This window comes from Scatophagus argus, chromosome 15 (assembly GCF_020382885.2).
Source record: "Scatophagus argus isolate fScaArg1 chromosome 15, fScaArg1.pri, whole genome shotgun sequence".
In the NCBI taxonomy this organism is placed as follows: domain Eukaryota; kingdom Metazoa; phylum Chordata; class Actinopteri; family Scatophagidae; genus Scatophagus; species Scatophagus argus.
In genome coordinates this window covers 80,329-98,686 of record NC_058507.1, presented here as the reverse complement: position 1 = coordinate 98,686, position 18,358 = coordinate 80,329, and the positions used below count along the sequence as shown (strand labels likewise).

General features: G+C 44.4%; 3 protein-coding genes across 7 annotated transcripts in view; 1 reads left to right on the top strand and 2 right to left on the bottom strand.

Annotated features, from left to right (window-relative positions):
- Window positions 1-474: 474 nt before the first annotated feature.
- Window positions 475-6,292, bottom strand: rcor1 (REST corepressor 1). Its single transcript, XM_046413923.1, has 13 exons — window positions 5,659-6,292; window positions 5,511-5,570; window positions 4,017-4,097; window positions 3,885-3,937; window positions 3,644-3,805; window positions 3,426-3,544; window positions 3,238-3,316; window positions 3,102-3,152; window positions 2,871-3,017; window positions 2,301-2,378; window positions 2,142-2,199; window positions 1,800-2,050; window positions 475-843 (listed from the first exon to the last, which is right to left on the bottom strand). Exons 1-13 carry the CDS (start codon window positions 5,837-5,839, stop codon window positions 799-801), a joined length of 1,365 nt encoding a protein of 454 aa, XP_046269879.1. The 5' UTR covers window positions 5,840-6,292; the 3' UTR covers window positions 475-798.
- A 3,550-nt stretch (window positions 6,293-9,842) lies between these two features.
- Window positions 9,843-12,340, top strand: ankrd9 (ankyrin repeat domain 9). Its single transcript, XM_046413579.1, has one exon. It carries the CDS (start codon window positions 10,000-10,002, stop codon window positions 10,822-10,824), a length of 825 nt encoding a protein of 274 aa, XP_046269535.1. The 5' UTR covers window positions 9,843-9,999; the 3' UTR covers window positions 10,825-12,340.
- Window positions 12,341-12,440: 100 nt separating this feature from the next.
- The window catches only part of tecpr2 (tectonin beta-propeller repeat containing 2), a 29,979-nt gene continuing 24,061 nt past the window's right edge, over window positions 12,441-18,358 (bottom strand). For all 5 annotated transcript variants that reach the window (XM_046413570.1, XM_046413571.1, XM_046413574.1 and 2 more), the window contains 4 exons: window positions 15,452-15,600; window positions 15,211-15,352; window positions 14,413-14,562; window positions 12,441-14,199 (listed from right to left, as the gene is read on the bottom strand). In XM_046413570.1, coding sequence (XP_046269526.1) covers window positions 14,048-14,199; window positions 14,413-14,562; window positions 15,211-15,352; window positions 15,452-15,600 — 593 coding nt within the window. In that variant the 3' untranslated portion in view covers window positions 12,441-14,047. The remainder of the gene's footprint in view (window positions 14,200-14,412; window positions 14,563-15,210; window positions 15,353-15,451; window positions 15,601-18,358) is intronic.

The window sequence follows — 18,358 nt, the reverse complement described above, 5'->3', positions numbered from 1 at the left end:
CGTCTGAAGTCTCCATTCATTACTTCATGTGTTATCGTCCTGTCTGTGCATAAAGTTTCCCTTCTTCCTGCTGAACGTTAGCATGCTGTTTTACCAAAGGAAACTTTTGAAATGTTTTTTATTGAAACAAGTTTTGTATATTAAAGGGACAGATTCTGCACTGAAGAGTTCAGAACCTGAAGAGGCTTTCTGATTGTAATAGGAGATCTCAAGTGAAAATAAATTTGCTGGTAAATTAATTCTACTGAAATGAAGACAAAATTCAGTTTCTCGCTAATGATAAAAGCATCAGTCAGAGAAACTTCCAGAAATATTCCTGAGTGACATTAGCACTGAGATCTTCTGCTTTTATCTGTAAACACATCATGAATGACTTTGTTTACTCCTGTCTTTATATTCATTACATGACATATTCCATCTAATGTTTGGACCTTCAACAAAAAAAGACAAGAAACCAAAGAAGAAACAAATCCATTTACTGATGAACTTTGGTTTTATTGTCAACCTTCTAAAACATCCTAAACTCCCCAAAACAGCATGACATCATCAGGACAGGATTCATCTGAGTGACATCACCAACTGCTGCTTCGATAAAAATGTAAAACATAGAAAGACAAAAAAACAGGTCCCATCCACTGCAACTGGAAGGTCAGGTCTGATTCTGATTGGTCCAGAGAGAGCAGTGATGACAAATAAGACATAACTGAAACACATACCCCATCAATAAAAGTCTTATAAACTGAGAGAGTCACACCAAACGCATGATGATGTGCTAAAACCACCAGAGGTCACCTGGTCTCAGGAGGCCAGAGGCTTCTGGGAGTCCACCGGAGAGGACGAGTCCTGCAGAAGAGAGCAGAGTCACAGTTGAGTCACAGTGAACACATTTAATCTGCCTGGCACTGAGTCTCATTGTTCATACTGTGATGTTCTGTCAGACTTTAATGAGACCGACTGGCTGACTTGCTCGGTCGGTGCAGGGTGTAGCAGCTGGTGTGGAGGACAAGGCCAGGTGAACTCTGAATGGTTTCCAGCTCCCGGCCTGGCAGAGCAGCTGGTATCATCGACTTGTTTGAGGCACAAAGCAGCATAAGAGAAACTGACCACGACACCTCATGTCAGCCTGTGCTTTCAAGACAACATGACAAATTTCCATTTCAAGTATTAAAGTCGTAGGTTATTTTTAAGGTTTCATTTTATAAATTTAGTGTAAACAGCTTGAACAACGATGCTGTGAATCATCAGTTTATATGATTGGTCACTGCAGCCTGATTCCAGGTTTTGTTTCTCTTTCCCAGCAGTCTGCACTCAACACTCGGTATGAACAGGAGGACTGAAGTTTTTGCTGCAACAACTGAAAGTCGTATTTCTGCTGTCAACTAGTGAGGGGAGCAATATTTAAACAGCTGGTCCACTATATTACACTTCACTGTTCTCTGATGTGATTTATTTATCCATCAAAAAAATTCAAAGCTTAGGGTTTATGGTTACAGAACATTAGCTACCAGGGGGTGCTGCAATGGCCTTCAAGTATTCAATGTGCGAAAAATGAAATAAAACTGCAATTCACCTGTGAATCTGTGCTGTGTTTCAACAGCATTATCAATAATATTTACTCCCTCAGCTGCCATACTGCATTTCATCCAGGAAGTGCAAAAGTGTTACCACAGAGCACACAGCACAGGTAAATTTAAAAAGCCTTCGCTGCATCACAGCAAACAGACCTGATGGCTAGCAACGTGATGGACCTGCAAACAGAGAGGATTCTGGGATCTGTAGTAGACATGAAAACTTCTCACCTCCTTCGTTTCCTTAGCAGTGGCCTCCTCCTCCTCAGCAGGACACACCTCCATCTTGTCCTCCATCTTGTCTTCCTCTACTCCTCCCCCTTCTCCCCCCTCCATCCCGTGTTCAGCCTCCCACTCTTGAAGGACCTCATCCAAGTGAAATCTCCGTCTGTAGTTCACCAGGAAGTTCTTCACCTGAATCACCGACTTGTTACCAATCACATCTGAGATCGCCTGGAAGTCTCGTCCATACTTCCTGATAGCTGCATGACAAGAACCAGAATTAGGGACTGAGATGTTTAATTAATCCAGGTGTTTATCACTTCACCTGGTTACAGGTAGTTCAGGTGTTACCTTGTACAGCGAGCAGCTGTTCCTCTGTGGTCCAACGAGTGTTGAACTTCTTAATAACCTGGGAAAAAAAACCCATAAAGACCTAAAGATGAGCAACTACAGCAACAAAAACAAACAGTTGCTGTGGATTGCCGTATGCTGTTGCGTCATCATGGTTACCTCGGGTTGTCTGAACTCATCGACTCCTGAACTGATTTTCTCCTTCAGACAGCTGTTTGACTGTTTGATGGTCTGAATCTGAAACACAGAGGGAGAGACAGGTGAGGAGACAGGCAGTCAAACTAAATTTCTTGATGGAAACCAGTGTACAGTTGAACTGCGCTGGTGTAAAAATGTTCAGACAGGTTTGATATCGAGTCTAATGCTGGACTTGACTGTAATTCCTAAGTTTACCACTAGGTGTTGCAGTTGAGGCCATGCATTAGGGTGTAGCAGCAGCACAATCCATCAGGACAAACACAAACATTCAACTGGACTTTTCTTCTTCTGAAGTTAAACATCAACAGGATAAATAAAATGTAAATAAATAAGATGGCAGCAGCTGCATTTCAGTGCGTGAGGCTCAATGGATCGGCAGGAAGTTTAACTGGACAAACAGAGCGAATCAAAACGAGGCTTCGTGTTGTAGCAGCACAACTACACTGCGGTGTCGAGTCAATCGGCTAGCCCGCATACCATTGGCTGGAGACAGGTGGTCAGAGCGACAGGTGATCAGAAGGACACACAGACCTGTCTCTTGATGGAGACTAGCTGACAGTCCAGCTGTCTGATGAATCCCTGAGGGGACGAAGTCGAGAGCGAGATCACATCCTCCTGATTCAGAAACATTCCTCTGGGGGGACGCTTCTTCAAACGCTGAGACGCCTTACTGCCTGTCTACAAGTGCACAGAGACACAGACAGGTCAGCTACAGACAGGACAGGTGACACAGGTGGTCAGGTAATGTCCAGGTATTGCTACCTTCAATCCAGCAGCTGGTTTGACCTCTGACCTCTCTGGTCCGGAACGCACCTAAAACAAAACAAGTCAGTCAGTCAGAGAATCAGTTAACCAACTGAGAAACCAATCAGAGAAAATCAGTCAGTAAACAGCATACCTCTTTCTTGTCGTCTTTATTTGGGTCGAACTCTGAGTCACTCGGAGGATTTACGTTTCCATCCTCAACTTCATCGTCACTGAAACAAAGTTTCAGTTATTTGTTAGAGTCCACCAATAACATCACAGGATTCACTGTGATTTCCACAGAGATCATCTGTCATGTCACCTGTGCAGGTTGCAGCTCACCTGTCACCTCTCTCTCTCTTGTGTTTTCGTGTCTGTCTGTCCATCAGGCTGGTTTTACTGCGACTCTTCTTCCAGGAGTAATAAAAACGAACCAGACTGGCCATGGATTTATCTGGCAACTGCACAGAGAGGCAGTCTTGAATCAACACTCCATCATCAGTATAAACACTCTGTACTGTCACAATGAGGTGAGTCAACTGGCTTTAGTGGTCACTCACCATCTGCTGGATGCGGTGGAAGCTCTTCCCATGGAAACTGAAGGCCTGTTCAAACAGGACTCTGTCCTCCACCGTCCACTCGTCAGGAAATGGAGTGAAGTTCGGCAGGTCAGCGAGGGATTTCTCAATGTTGTGTTTGTGCCAGAAGAGCATCCCCAGAGCCTGAAGACAAGACAAACACTGTGAGAGACCATCTGAGGGTCAACACATGTTGGCTCTGAATGAAGGTCCAACAGTCTACCTGCTCCATGTTGTAGCCATGTTTGTCTTTGGCGATGGTGATGTACTCGTCCACTGGAAGAGAAAATACAGTTTAAACAGCCTCACTGACAACTTCAGCTGTCAAAACTGATCTGAGAGAGTTTTTTCTTACACTGAGTCTGGTTCAAACAGCTGCTGGGAATCCAAACCAACATGCCGAGGTTTTCCCTGAGCTGAGCAGCCTGAGCCACGTCTGGTAACACACACAGAAACAGGCCACATGAAGTCAATGTGCTGCAGACCTGTCTCACTACAACACTTCACTGTTACTGAAACTCCTACCAGTAGTAATTACAACAGCTGCGACACCCAGCATCCACTTCATTAGGTGCACAAAGATTTGAGCAGACAACTGAAATCTCAGTCCGCTTGTGTCTGCAGTGACTTCATTTTGATTTTCAGCCGATGTACCTTTTCACGTGCCACAGCACCGTCTGAATCTGCCATTTGCTGAACTTTTTATCAATTCTCTTCTCTCTATTTTTACTGTTTTAATACTAGCAATGAACTAGTGTGTTTAGTGAATACATGAGGATGTTGCAAGCTGCTAATGCAAGTAAACTGTCAGTGACTTATCACAGGTCTGCTGTAGCCTGAATCGCCTGCTGTGTCAACAGCAAAGATGTAGGTAGGAAGTAAATATATCAGCTTCATGTATAAAATGATGAGCTGCAGTGAGGAATACTGAACTAATCTGATCCATATGTTCTCACAGGGAGTGACTTTGATGAACAAAGCTACAACACAGGAAACTTGATCTCTTCCCTTCTCACTTGGTGGAAAGTGAGCCAGTAATTAAAGCTTCAGTGCTGCAGTGAGGAAGAAGAAGAATGTGAAGGAGGAAGAAGACAAAGGGGGAATACAGGAGAGACGGTGTCCGTGTGTCAGCCTTAACTGGTTCAATTTAATACATTTTTTCAGACAGATTCAGTGATTCACATATAAATTTGGGGGCCGCCGTGGCCTAGAGGTTTGAGAAGGGGCTTGTGACTGGAGGGTTCCTGGTTCAATCCTCCCCCTCCCCCATTAGCCGGCCGAGGTGCCCTTGAGCAAGGTACTCGACCCCCAATTTGTTCCCCGGGCGCCTGACATGGCAGCCCACTGCTCCTGTGTGTTTCACTGCATGTTGCATGTGTGTGTGTGTTCAATCAGTGATGGGCTAAATGCAGAGAAGAATTTCGGTGTGTGCAAAAATATACTGACAAAGTTTGAAGTTGAAACAGCTGATGTGTAAACGATTCTCTTCTTAAAACATTTATAACAACTGAGGACTAAATCACAGCACAGCCCTCCTCTAACTTTAAATGACGTTGACTTACACTAAGTCCCCTCGTGATGGAAATTACTTTTAGTGTCCAGACATCCAGTCTAAAACGAATAAAAGCAATATGATGTAGATGTATATGTAGAGCAGATCCGGGATCAGCTACTAGAACTGACCGGTGTTAAACGTCTCTAGTACAGGACCAGAACCAGTATCACGGATGTATGACAGAGATGGAAGTTAACCAGTTGCGGTGCTCTGCTAACCGGTGCCATGTACTTTAGTGCTACTGTTGTTCGAGGCTAACGCCTCCAGGCTATCGGGCCGTGTGGAGATTCTTACCCGGGTCAAAGTCCGGAACCACGGCCTGGTATTGCGGTCCGACCCGCATCCCTCCTCCACCTGCACACACAAACACGGTAGTAGTTAGAGCCAGTACTCAGGATGGCACACAGTACACGGCTGTACTACACTGACCGAGGCTACCCACCATGCTCCTCGTCGCTGCTGGAGCCTGAACTTCCTTCTTCCCAGCAGCTGCTTCCATTACCGGACAGACTCTTCCCTCCGGGGTTAGCTGCTGTCCCGGGGCCGCTGCTGCCGCTGCCCGTCGGGGCCCTGCCTCTCCGCTTCACCGGAGCCTCTGAGTTTCTCTCCAGCATCGCCGGCATGACAGGCAGCTCGGGCTAACTGCTAGCTGCTAACTCAGGCTAGCAGTTAGCTAGCTAAGCTGTGTGCTGTCAGAACTGACTGAGCGGCCTGGGGGCTAAGCTAACTGCTCAGTCCGGAAAGCAGCGCGGGGTTTCGGCGTGAGGAAGAGACTCCGAGCTGAAAGGGGTCCGTGCAATGAAGCTAACAGATGACGGGACCAGAGCAGAAAGATGCTAACAGTTAACCCGAAACTGAAGCTTCACACTGAGTCCGAAAAGTTCCGGAACTAGCAGCCGAAACCGAACAAAGCAGGTCGAACCAGACCGACAGTCACAGACGTACTCACTGACTCCACTACAAGCTTAAGCATCGATAAAAGCTGACGTAAACGGATTAAAGATCAGACATACTGAAGCTGATCGATGAGTGAGGACGATTGTGTGTGTGTGTGTGTGTGTGTGTGTGTGAACTCTGCTGCCATCACAGGTCACATATTAAAACATCAAACAATAAAATCGTCATTAATATTAAACAGTTACGAATAATTCACACTGACCTATAAAATATTAACATTTCATATGAAGTAGTTTTAATATTGATTGATTATAAACCTGAAACTCAGACAGCAGTCATCTACAAATTCAACTTGTGTTTCTGGAAACAATAGCAAGATATTTCATGTGCAAATTGTTAAACTTTATTGTTTTTATAAATATACAGCCATGACTTCGTTGTTACGGGGTCTCATTTATCCACACTCTGTCAGGTGAAGTTTTCACAGTCAAGAAGAAGAAGAAGAAGAAGAAGAATCACTTTATTGACAGTATATATATTTTTACACACACACACTGAATTCGTCTTCTGCATTTGACCCATCCTTAGTTGAACACACACATGCAACACCCGACAAATTACATGCAGTGAAACACACACAGGAGCAGTGGGCAGCATCAAGCGCCCGGGGAGCATATTGGGTGGTTAAGTGCCTTGCTCAAGGGCACATCAGCCGGCTAATGAAGGGAAGGGAGCATTTGTCGCATTAATCACTCCACCACACCCAAATTTTCCTGCCCTGTGAGGATTCAAGGATTCGAGGAACGTTTATTGTCATACCAACTCACATTTACATGTTTGTGGTACGAAATTAGGACTCAGGTCCCGGGGGCAATAAGTAAAATATAAAATAAGCCTGATGCTGATTGTTATTAACCATATTTAATCTTCTGTTGTTCTTTTGATGAGCTACTAGTCATGCAGTGTTGCCAGCACGTACGCAAAACCAACATCAACTTCATTCAGTGGGTGACAGCTGTGGACTACAGGTGGACTGGTGGTACAAAAGCCAACACCTGTTAGACCATTTCCCCTATCTCTCGTAGAGTGGTATGTTCCACTTGCATGCCTTAGAATGGCACTTCCTGTCTTCTCAGTAGTTTATGTAGACCATGGGAGAGCTGTTCATTGACTTTTGTACACCTCCATCCATCTATTTTCTAAACTGCCTATCTGTCAGGATCACAGGGGGGCTGGAGCCTATCCCAGCTGACTACAGGTGAGAGGCGGGTTCACCCTGGACTGGTTGCCAGCCAATCACAGGCGCCGAGACGCAAAAATAGACACCCACACACCTCAGGACAATGTAGAACAGCCAGTTAACCTGATGTGCATGTTGTTGGGACTGTGGGAGGAAGCCGGAGTACCCAGAGAAAACCCACGCAGGCACAGGGAGAACATGCAAGCTCGACATAGAAGGGCCCAGACCGGGATTTGAACCTGGAACCCCCTGGCTGTGAGGCCACAGTGCTAACCACTGCACCACCGTGCTGCCTGCTTTGCAGACCTAAAGATAATTAATTCCTGAAACTGGTGTTACTGTTTTGTTTGACTACTTGTGTGCATCCATTGAATTATAAGTATTCTGACTTACTTGTTCATATAGCTTGACACATTGCATTGCTTTTGTATATTGTCTGTTGTTTTCCTTTTAAACACGTGTGCTGATGCTAATTAAACTCACTTAATCATACTTGAGTGACAGCTAACATTAGATTTATCTGTGTACAGCCTGTGCTTGATATTATTGTACTGTACAGTACTGTCAGGACTGTGCTGTTCCTGGTATTTTTTCTGTCTCCTCCCCCTTGTCCTGTGTCTGTATTTGTGTGTGTATATGTTTGTTTCCTGCTCCAATCTGGAGTCAAGCTGGGTGGTCTTACCTGCAGTACACTTGTCCTGAGTTCGTCATTGGCAGATTGTTCCTGCGCTCGTGCGGTACAGTATCGGCTCCTTTCGTCTCTGGGTCTCTGTCTCATGACTTTTTGGAAAAACTTTTTGTCTTTGGTGTCCAGGCTGTTCAGCTTGGCCTCTGCCCAGGTTTGCCCATCCCTTGTTCTGTTCTGGATTGACCAGTCTCCAGCCCCAGAGGAGAATAATTTTTTCCTCATAGAGACCACATGCGCTCATCTGCCATCCCAGCGACCTGGACTGGACTTTTTGTTTGTTCATCTGAAGACTCTGTTTTGGTGGAATTAATTCTCATTTAGTCTAAGTAAATGTTTTATTTAACTTTGACCTTGTTGTCTTGTGCCTGCCTTCAGGGTCTCTGTTTCTGGAAAGAAACATAAGTACACAAACTTTCCCAGTCTGTTGCTGTCTCAGCTGGCATGAAAAGGGTGTCCAGTATCAAATTCAGAGTAAGCACAGAGTTACAAAAATCAATGAAGTTGATGAGGGAGAACATTTTATGCAGATGAGAATCTTATACGCTCAGCTATAAAGAATCAGTGAGAGAGCAAGTGTTGATAGCCGATTTTAATCTGAAACTCTGAACATCACTTCCTCTAGACCAGGTCAGGTGTTTACTTACTCTGGTGACCAAACAGGTCAGCTTCAAAACTCAGCAAGCCTGTCTATTAACCTCAGTTCACCCTCTGCTGATCTGATCCAGGATCAGTGTGTGGTTCATTTAAAAAGGCTGCAGTTACAGACAATGAACAGCAGAGGGAGCCTCGATATGTTTAATGTTTGTGTGTTATTCTGACAACAGATCAGCTGATTTCATCTGCCTGATGATGAAAATGATGCAGTTCACACATCTCTCATCTTTATTGATTAGATGTATTGACTGATTGACATTTTCATCCAGTTTCACACAATAATGTTAAAACAATTTGTCTCTAAAGTCAGTCTTAATTTAACCTTACGAATCAAATATAAGATAAGCCTTTATTAGTCCTGCAGTGGGGAAATTCTCAGTGTCATAGCAGCACAAGGATAACAAATGAAGGTACAAATAGGAAGATATTTACACAAATAGGTACTATAGGTACTTCACTATAGGAGAACACATATTTACAAAATTTGCAAAATTATTGACATTATTGACATTATTAGGAGGTGGGGGACTATTGCACAGTGAGTTATTAAAGTTCAGTTAGTGTTTCAGTTTCAAACACATCTGATGAACAGCAGTGAAACTATCAACAACATGTACTGTAAGTACTGATACTTGTGATGCAGAGCAGTTCTCTGTCACTGCTTTATTGTTGTTATTTTCTCCTGAATGTTTATCTTGTTTCATTCTTTTTGTCTTACAGTTCAGTCTACAACATGTTAGGGTCAGGTTAGTCATGTGACTGGTGAGACAAAAGTTTTTTCATTTGAAATGTTGAAGATTAGTCAGCTCACGCACAGGTGCTGTAGTCTGATCACATATGAGTCATCAATAATCAATCATCGCACAGTGAATGACTCTGTTGTTTGTCTTTACTAAATGAGCTGCAGCAGCTCGAGGGCCGCTATGTTCGCTATGTAAGTCACACGATCCGCCCTGCCCCGCCCCGCCCCGCCCCGCCCCCCAAAACAAACATCCACACATGGAGCTGAACTGGCTGGAGGAGAGGCGGGGAGAAGCGGCAGACACAGCAGCAACGGAGCGGCAGGAGGAGCGAGGGACGTGTGCGACAGAGCGGCGACTCAACGCGGCAGAGCTGCCAGGCGGCGGCGGGGAGGAGAGGTCAGGGGTGAGGCCTGTGGGTGGGTGGAGAAGCTATAAAAGTGTGAATGAGCTGAAGACAGAGCTTGGGCTGACAGAGACAGACTATCTGAGGGAGTGCAGGCGGAACCAGGGTCAGTTTAAAGTGTCTCAGCTGTGGTTCAGGTTCAGACCAGGTGTGTCGTTATGCCGTGGTTGCTGTCCTCTCAGTTTGAGTGTCTGTCTTCGTCTCCGTCACAGCGTCAGTGTGAGCGGACGTCTTTCTCCTTCTACTGCGCAGTGCGCGAGCGGCTGCCAGTGTGGATGCTGGAGGACATGCGCAGCATGGAGGTCTTCTGCTGGAACGACGGACATCCGCGAGCCTTCCTGCCGTCTGAAGCACTGCTGTACGCGCTCGTCCACGACCACCAGGACTACGCACGCTACCTGCTTAACAGGTACTCAGTGAGCGCGCTCAGAGCTCTGCGCTGCAACTTCTGTTGCTGTCGTGGCAGCGGCTCGCCTCACCTGGCCGTGGCGGTGCGCTACGACCGCGTGCCGATCCTCAGCATGATGGTGGAGGCTCTAAAGGACTGCGACACACTCAGCGGGCGGCAGGAGTACCTGGACGCAAGTGGCGGCTGCTCACATGTGGCCGATGCAGGGAAGACGGCGGTGCAGCTGGCGGTGGAGCTTTCGCGGGCCGACTGTCTGCTGCTGCTGCTGGTTCATGGTGCGCAGCCTGACAGCTTTGATATTGCCCTGCAGCGACTCGTTTCCTCCGATGCAACAGAGCGACGCCACGCGCAACGCTGCCTCGACTTCCTGCTGCTCTTTCTGCCCAAACTGCCAGCGCTGCACCGGCTGCATGACGAACCGCAGCGCTGGCAAGGCCTGCTGGGAAATGAAGTGTTCAGCTGGCTGTGTGGTCTGACCCCGCCCTCCCTCCTGTTGCAAGCCCTCAGGTGTTTGGCCCGGTCCGGCCCGGATCAGATTGCCACACTGCCTGACTTCCTGCAGCTGCACAGCTAGCAGTTGTCACAGGGGCAACACAATCAGGACAAACAGAAAATCCAGGGCTGATCACTGATCAGCGATCAATACCGCTGACTCAGCCATCACGTGAACAGTCTGTTAGCTAAAATCCTCTTGTTTTATCTACAGAAGGTCAACAAAGTTAAAGTTTTGTTGTTGTGACAGGCTTTGGGACCCTGAGGAGACAACAGCAAACCTTGAGATATGCGGTTTCTAAAGTGAACCTTTGATTAGTTTGTGTGCAGCTTTAATTTGTTTCCTGTCAGTTAATTGATGAAGGTTCACAGACTGAGTCGGAGCTCCTGTCTGTTGTTTGTCTGTTGAAGTGTTTGTGGAAACGTGATGACAAGATCCATGAGTGCACCAGAGGGTTCAGTTTCAACCGCCCAGGAGCCTTCTTGGTCTGTGCTGCTCAGTCTGTGGACAGACATGAACCCAAATACAGACACAAATACAGACGCTCTGACAGCTGAAGCATGTTGACAGTTTGATTATTTCCTCCTGTTTGATAAATTTTATCACCCCACTGTCATACACTGAAACATCCTCATATCGATCATATTGATCACACTGGAGGACCAGAGCAGCTTGCATTGTGGACTTACTGGTCCCAGTCCTCTTTCTTGGCATGTGAAAATGTGTCAAACACACACGCTGTATGTGTGACTGTTCTGATGTCAGTGAAGAGTTCAGTTCATCTCTGTGGAGACAGAACAGAACTGACCCGAGTTCTGCTTTCCGCTGTCCAGTCTGATGTTCAATTACAATGTACTTTTATTAACTCTGAATAAAACTACTGAGTGAAAAACAAGGTTTAAGTACTTTCTTCAGCCCAGTACTGTCAGCAGATATTCTCGCCAGGCTGCACTGGGCATGTGGATATACATGAATGTATTTATAACTGGATTGATGGATGTTAAAACTTTCATTTCAGTTCAAAAGGCACAAAAATTTCAGTACACAGTATTAACACTGGAACCAGAAAACATTGATTAAATGTACAGTATATCCTGTGTGTGTGTTTTTCCAGGTCTTTAGGCTCTGTGACGAAGTTGAATGTGTTAAACTTTCAGTTTGTGTGTTTGACTGAATGTTTTCTTTTGGTTGCCAGGACGTTGTCAGTCCTGACAGCTGGTCTGTTCTTGGTTCAGGTTTCTCATAGCTGAGTTCATCCTCTCTATGGAGGATCAGGTAACATCCTAATCTACTTTGGTTCTTAGTTCTTCTCAGGCAGTTTCTTTGAGTTGGGAGATAAGTGAGGTCCTGGTCTGCTCTGAGTGGTCTGGCTGTGATCCTGCTTTACGGTGATTAAAACACTTGAGTGTTCTGATCATCGGTGCGTGTCTGCCTGCTTGTGCTCTCCAGGTGTTTTTCTGTTTCAAAAGTACCTGCAAGGTTCTGCATGTTCACATCCCAATGTTTTATTGCTCCCATGACTTCAGACTAAATCAAATATCTGAAGCCACATTTTAGTTGGAATTTGGAGATAATAAAATTAGAAAAAGAGACGTCATCAGTTTGTTTATTACATGTTTATCCATGCAGGTGCCACAGTGAACACAAAGATCAATCATTGGTATGGATCAATACCCTAATCAAAAACCTGAAGCTGCTTCAGTGTTTAATCGTGTTTATTAAGTTAACAGATGAAGGTGAGTTTACACTGAATTATTGAACTATTGGTCAGAACATACAACCAATTGGCTGAGAGCACGATGACATCACGATGCATTGTAGCTGCTTAGGTTTCCATGGTGACAGAAGATGATGAGGGAAAGATTTTTTTTAATATAAATCCAGTTCAGACCTCAGACCTGAACCTCACTGCAGATCCAGAGCCTAACACGCTCCATCATAGTCCATCTGAGTCCACCACAATCCATCATGGTTCACTACAGTCCATCAGAAATGACTACAGTTGAGGTTTTGTTTTGAACCTTCTCAGAGTTAAAGTTATCGTTTTTATAATTTTTAACGTGTTTTTCATAAATCAGTTCCAGTGGGTGGTGTTCCGGCCTGTTGCCATGGCGACTGTACATGTGATAAACGGAACGCCTCAGGAGACCCACACAGTAGACCCGTTAGTCAACACACAGTCCAGTCTGGAAACCAGAAACTGTCACTCGATGACTCGTTGAACTTCATAAGAAGTTATGTTTGATAACAAAAATAAAACCAAATGAAATTAAATTAACTGAATTAAAAATTACACATGAATCCTGTTGTTTAAGTCCAGATCACTGAAAAAATAAAGTTGTACATTCATCACATAAACTATCCCTTTAACAATGAGCTTGAAGCTAACTCTGATAGCTAAACTAAATCAGACTGAACTGACAGGCACAGAACCAGTAGGATCAGTCAAAACTGGCTGGAGCCAGAATAAACAGAGTGTAGAGAGAAACGTCTCTTTAATGAACCAGAGTCAGCTGAACTGAAAAGAAAAAGGAGCCCAGGTGAAAACCAGTTAAAACCAGTCAGAAACTGCACCAGGCAAAAGTAATCTTAATGGTGACGTGTCCTTTTAATGGAACAAAACTGGCACAAAAACACAGTTACAACTAGCTGGGACCAATGTGAGCTCCTCTCAACAGGTATGTGCCTTTCTAAACTGGAGGAAAGTTACTTGATTGAGAAACCAGTCACAACTAGTTTGGAACCAGTCTGAACTGAACCAAACTGAAGTAAAAATGTGAAATGTCCATTTAATGTTTTTCCATAGGGCCAGACTGAATTAAACTGGAATGTAAAAGAGGCCAGTTAAAAACCAGTCTGAGCCAGGAAGGCCCAGTCTGACATTGAGCAGAAATAGTTAGAATCAGTTTCAACCATGAAGAACCAGTTGGAATAAGTTAGAACCACTCAGAACCAGTTGATGAATACCCCTGTAGTCAGAGATTAAAGTGCTACCTGTTAAAACAAAAAGTCTAATTTCAGTAATTTTGCAGCCACTGCAACTCCCTGTCTGGCAGCCACCTTCTTTCAGAACTGTCCTCTAAACATTAATGCAGGCAGGTGACATCACTACACAGGAAGTGGTGTCACCTGCCTGCTCAGTGAGATCCAGTAGTGACATCACACAGCCTGCTTCTTGTCAGTATCTTGACTGTAAACAGGAAGTGTTGTCACTGATCACTGTGACATCACATGGTCCCACCAGGTGAATTCAGATCAGACAGACCAACGGCAAACAGTGGTGACATCACAGTGATGTCACAGGTCAGATAAGCTCCCATTCCTCATCAACATCATCCATGCTGAGGGAAGGGCCTGAGTGGGCAGGCCTACAGGGGGTCTGTGGGAGGAGCTTCGTCAGGCGACGGGACAATCCACCAATCAGAGTTACTGCCCACAATTCATCATCTGGAGACACTGAAGAGGAAGAGGAAGAGCGAGAGAGCTTAAATGGTCAGAGTGTAGACTGTGGCACAGACAGTGAGTTAGACAGGTGACCTCAGGTGAAGCCACCCAGCCCAGAATGTGTTAGTATCTGGTTTAACAAATCCCACATCACAGTTTCACACCTTTCATTATCACATTATCATTCAGAGAAAATCTGTCTCACAAGTATGAACCCAGTCTTACCAGTTAACCAGTTGGCGTTTCCAGGTATCTTCTTCCAGTAATCTCCTGCAGGATTTCTGTCAGAGATTCCATAACGTCGAGCCAGATCTCCGTTTACACACCGAACCCAAACTGTCCGAGAGCTGAGGACCAGCTGACTGACAGCTAAACCTAAAATACACAAATATACAACAGTACACACATTCGAGCACAGTGTGACCACCAGTAAACTGATCACTGAATACATAACTACACAACTCACCAGTTTCAAAAAACTCACACAGTAAGCTATTTAAATTTAAATTAAATTTGTTTTACAAATAAAGTTAATGCAAAGATATGAATAAACGGATTCTGCTCTCAGCTGGAGCTGTGTACAGGCAGCAGCTCGGAGTTTTAAACTTTGGGATTTAATAGTGGATTAATTTTTACTCTCCCTTACTCATCCTATATTCAGTAGCGAGTCTCAGATGTAATGTTACCTGTCAGGTATTTATGCACTGTTGACCACTGAGAGGAAATGTACTTCATTTCATGAACGTACAGAGAGCACAAGGGAAAATAAAGACAGTGAACTGGGGTCTCTGATGAGTGCTGAATTCAGTCAGAGGCTGAACGGACTTCAAACACCTCCCGATGCTCACTAGCTTAAGGCTAATGTACGGTAATATATTCTGGCTGTCTGGGGAGAATAAACACTAGAATAACGTCAGGTGAAAATTCACTTTGTTTCCTTTCTGAACACACCATCAGTGTACTACCCAAAAACATGCTTTAATCAGACACACAGGGATTCACATCAGGCAGACAGGTAGGTACCTGGTACCAGCTCCCAGTCTATCCCCACAGGCATCTCATCACTGAGTCCGATCCTGACGAAGACACTTCCTCTGTTGTCCAACACCCAGAGGAGGCGATCGTTAGGACTCGTCTGAATAGTGACCAGCTGCACTCCGATTGGCTGCAGAGACATGTTGCCACAGTTACCTGGTGGTTCTGTGTGGATCCAGTGTGCGTGTTACCTGTACATGTGGCTCTGTGTGAATCCAGTGTGTGTTACCAGTACAGGTGGTTCTATGTGGATCCAGGCCGGCAGCATCATGCTCGGGTTCAGAGGTTGGGTTCCAACTCTGAAGTAAACAATTCCTCGACTGTCCACGGCCCAGACGTTCTGACTGCCGCAGCTCACGCTGACCAGACGGACACTTCCTTTAACACACAGGTGAAATTAGAGGCTTTTAGAACCCTTTGAACAAATAAGTACGCAAGCGCTTTTGAAGAGCAGTGATGTTGTTGCAGAAAACCTCGAACTCAGATGAGAGGAGACTTTGATGTTGATATCTTATGAAGTGTTTAATCACACTTGATTGAGAAGAAACAGCGTTAACGTAGAACTGATGTTACTCAGTGCATATGCCACACCAATTCTGAAGTGTACTCTTCCTCTCAGAAAACATATATACTAAACTTTAAATCTTAGTTGTATATCAACATTGCATACCTCCAGAGCAGATATCACTGTCACGCTCTTTCCTGCATGACGAGGTCACATCGACCAAATACACTACACACTACACACCAAGACCATTGGCTTCTCAGTGAGATTTTGCCACCCAAATGGTGGAGGACCAGTACCTTACATCTGCAAACAGTAAACTGATAATCAATTGATGTGATTCCCCAGGAACTGGGTTGATGACCCGCCCTGGAGATAGCAGGGAAGAGAGTAACAGAAAAACTGAGGATTCAGTGTCATTAGTTCAGAAGTTTGAAGATATAGTGAAGAAATAATACTTTATGAAGGAACACTTCAAGGTTGAAAATTATTCTCAAACATACACGAAGTGCTCCAGTAAAGAACTGGAAGCATTCAGCATAACTACTACTAACTACTACACAACTCAAGAAAAACTTGAAATATAAAAACAACCCGAACTCCTCACATGCAGCACTGTCTAAACACAAACACCAGTCATGATTCCAGCTGAGTCCATGCAGAATGCGATCAGGATCCTGTGACCATGTCCCCTTTTGGAACAGATTCCAGGTCACCCTGTTTAAAGGAAACAGCCTCATATTTCAGATCTGACTGACGGGCTACCGTGGTGACCTCTGAAGGTCTCACCAACATGATGCTGCAGCTGTCTGTCATCTCCAATCTGCTTTTGTGTTTCAAGTGAACTGGTAAACTAAAATACCAGCACACAAATGAAGCACCAGCAACAACAAGCAAATCACTTGAATCAATGTTCAACAAAATAATTATGCTTTTTTTTGGCAATTTGGCAACAGATTATTGTGTAGTCACTTACCAAATATTCATCAGAACACAGATTCAGTGTCATTTATCAGTGAGTAACAAAACCTTTCAGAAGTGAAACACCAGCGATCCACTCATTAAGGCAAGACTTAGACAGAATATTTTTGATCAGCTCACTGAGGCTCTAATGAAGACACTGTAAACAGAAAGCTACATGAGTGAGAGTGGTTTTGAAGTTCTGGATTGCTGGTTTGACTCCTATATTATGTTTGTTAGCTCTCAAATACCAAATATACGATAATGTTTATTTTCAGTCTTTGTGGTAGGTTTGATTTCAGCCTCCGGAGTGATTTAAAGACATTGGAAATTAATGAGGATCAGCCTCAAAGGACTGGATACCACAGAGACCGTCAGGGAGTCATTTAAGACTGAAGGCAGACTTTTTGGGATCTCATTCATGGTGTTCAAATTCTTTTCTTTTTCATTTAATTGTCGAGTGGAGTTCCATATTTTTATTTGTCCTTGCCTCCTCATCCTGCAGCAGCATTTAAAAAGGTGAAAACAATCTACAGATTCATTTTTCTTGAAAATTCAGCAAAATCTTTGATGGTTTTGTCAATAAGTTGTTCCTGATGCCTGCAGGCTTGTTGACTGTTTGTGTTGATGATGAACAGCCGTCAGCAGGCTGCAGTAAATAAATGAATGACATCACTAACAGCTATCAAGTCACATGACTGTCAGTTACACACCTGTAACAGGTGAAGGACAGTTTTTAAAAGACAGACAGTCATGTGATCTCTGATAGTGAGAAGGGCAGGGGAACTAAAAACAGATCTGACCCAGCAGTATGATGTTTACACACACACGCGCACACACACACACACACTCCATGTTGACCTCTGAATTACAGATCTATTACACAACCTCCACCTGTCAACGTGACAGAGAAACACAGCTGAAAGTGAGTTTGTGTGTGTGCACGTCATACTGCAATCTGACACACACTAATACAAACACACACCCAATCACACACCAGAACCAGCGAATCCTTAATAAAATAAAAGACATTAAAGGGCAGCTTCATATATTTTCTTGTGGGTTTTAATGATGAAACATTTTCTTTCTCATTCTGTATATTCATCAATACACTGTGTATGGTGTGCATTCATTTGTGTTTGTGGTTATTCTAAAGAAATTTACTGACAACCACAGCTTGTTTTTAGAGCTGTTGGCTGTTTTAAAATGATATTATATTTTAAATTATATATATATTATTATGTATGTTTTTGACCCATTGATAAGAACTGATCTTGGTTGCTTCACTTGTCTTTTGCCATTCAGTCACAAGACATCTCTGCTTGCCTTCCTATTAGCTAAGAGCGAACAGCCAAATTCAGAAGAAAGACTCAGTTGACCAGCTTTATGCATGTGGTCTCTGTGCAAGCCACACAGATTGCCTCCCTACAGGACACAGCTCTGTCTCTTCATGGTTGCAGGAGAGACTTGAATGGGGACTCCTTATGCCTCACATAAGCCTCCCCTACAACACTGCCAACTCTCCTGGCAACACTCTGGTCTGTTCTTCATTCTCAGTTGGTCCCTTCTCAGGGGACGCTGCCTGTGAATGTGAATTTACCAAGTGCAGGACTAATAAAGGCCTATCTTATCTCACGTGGCCACCCTACCGGTGCCTGGTGATGTTGGTGT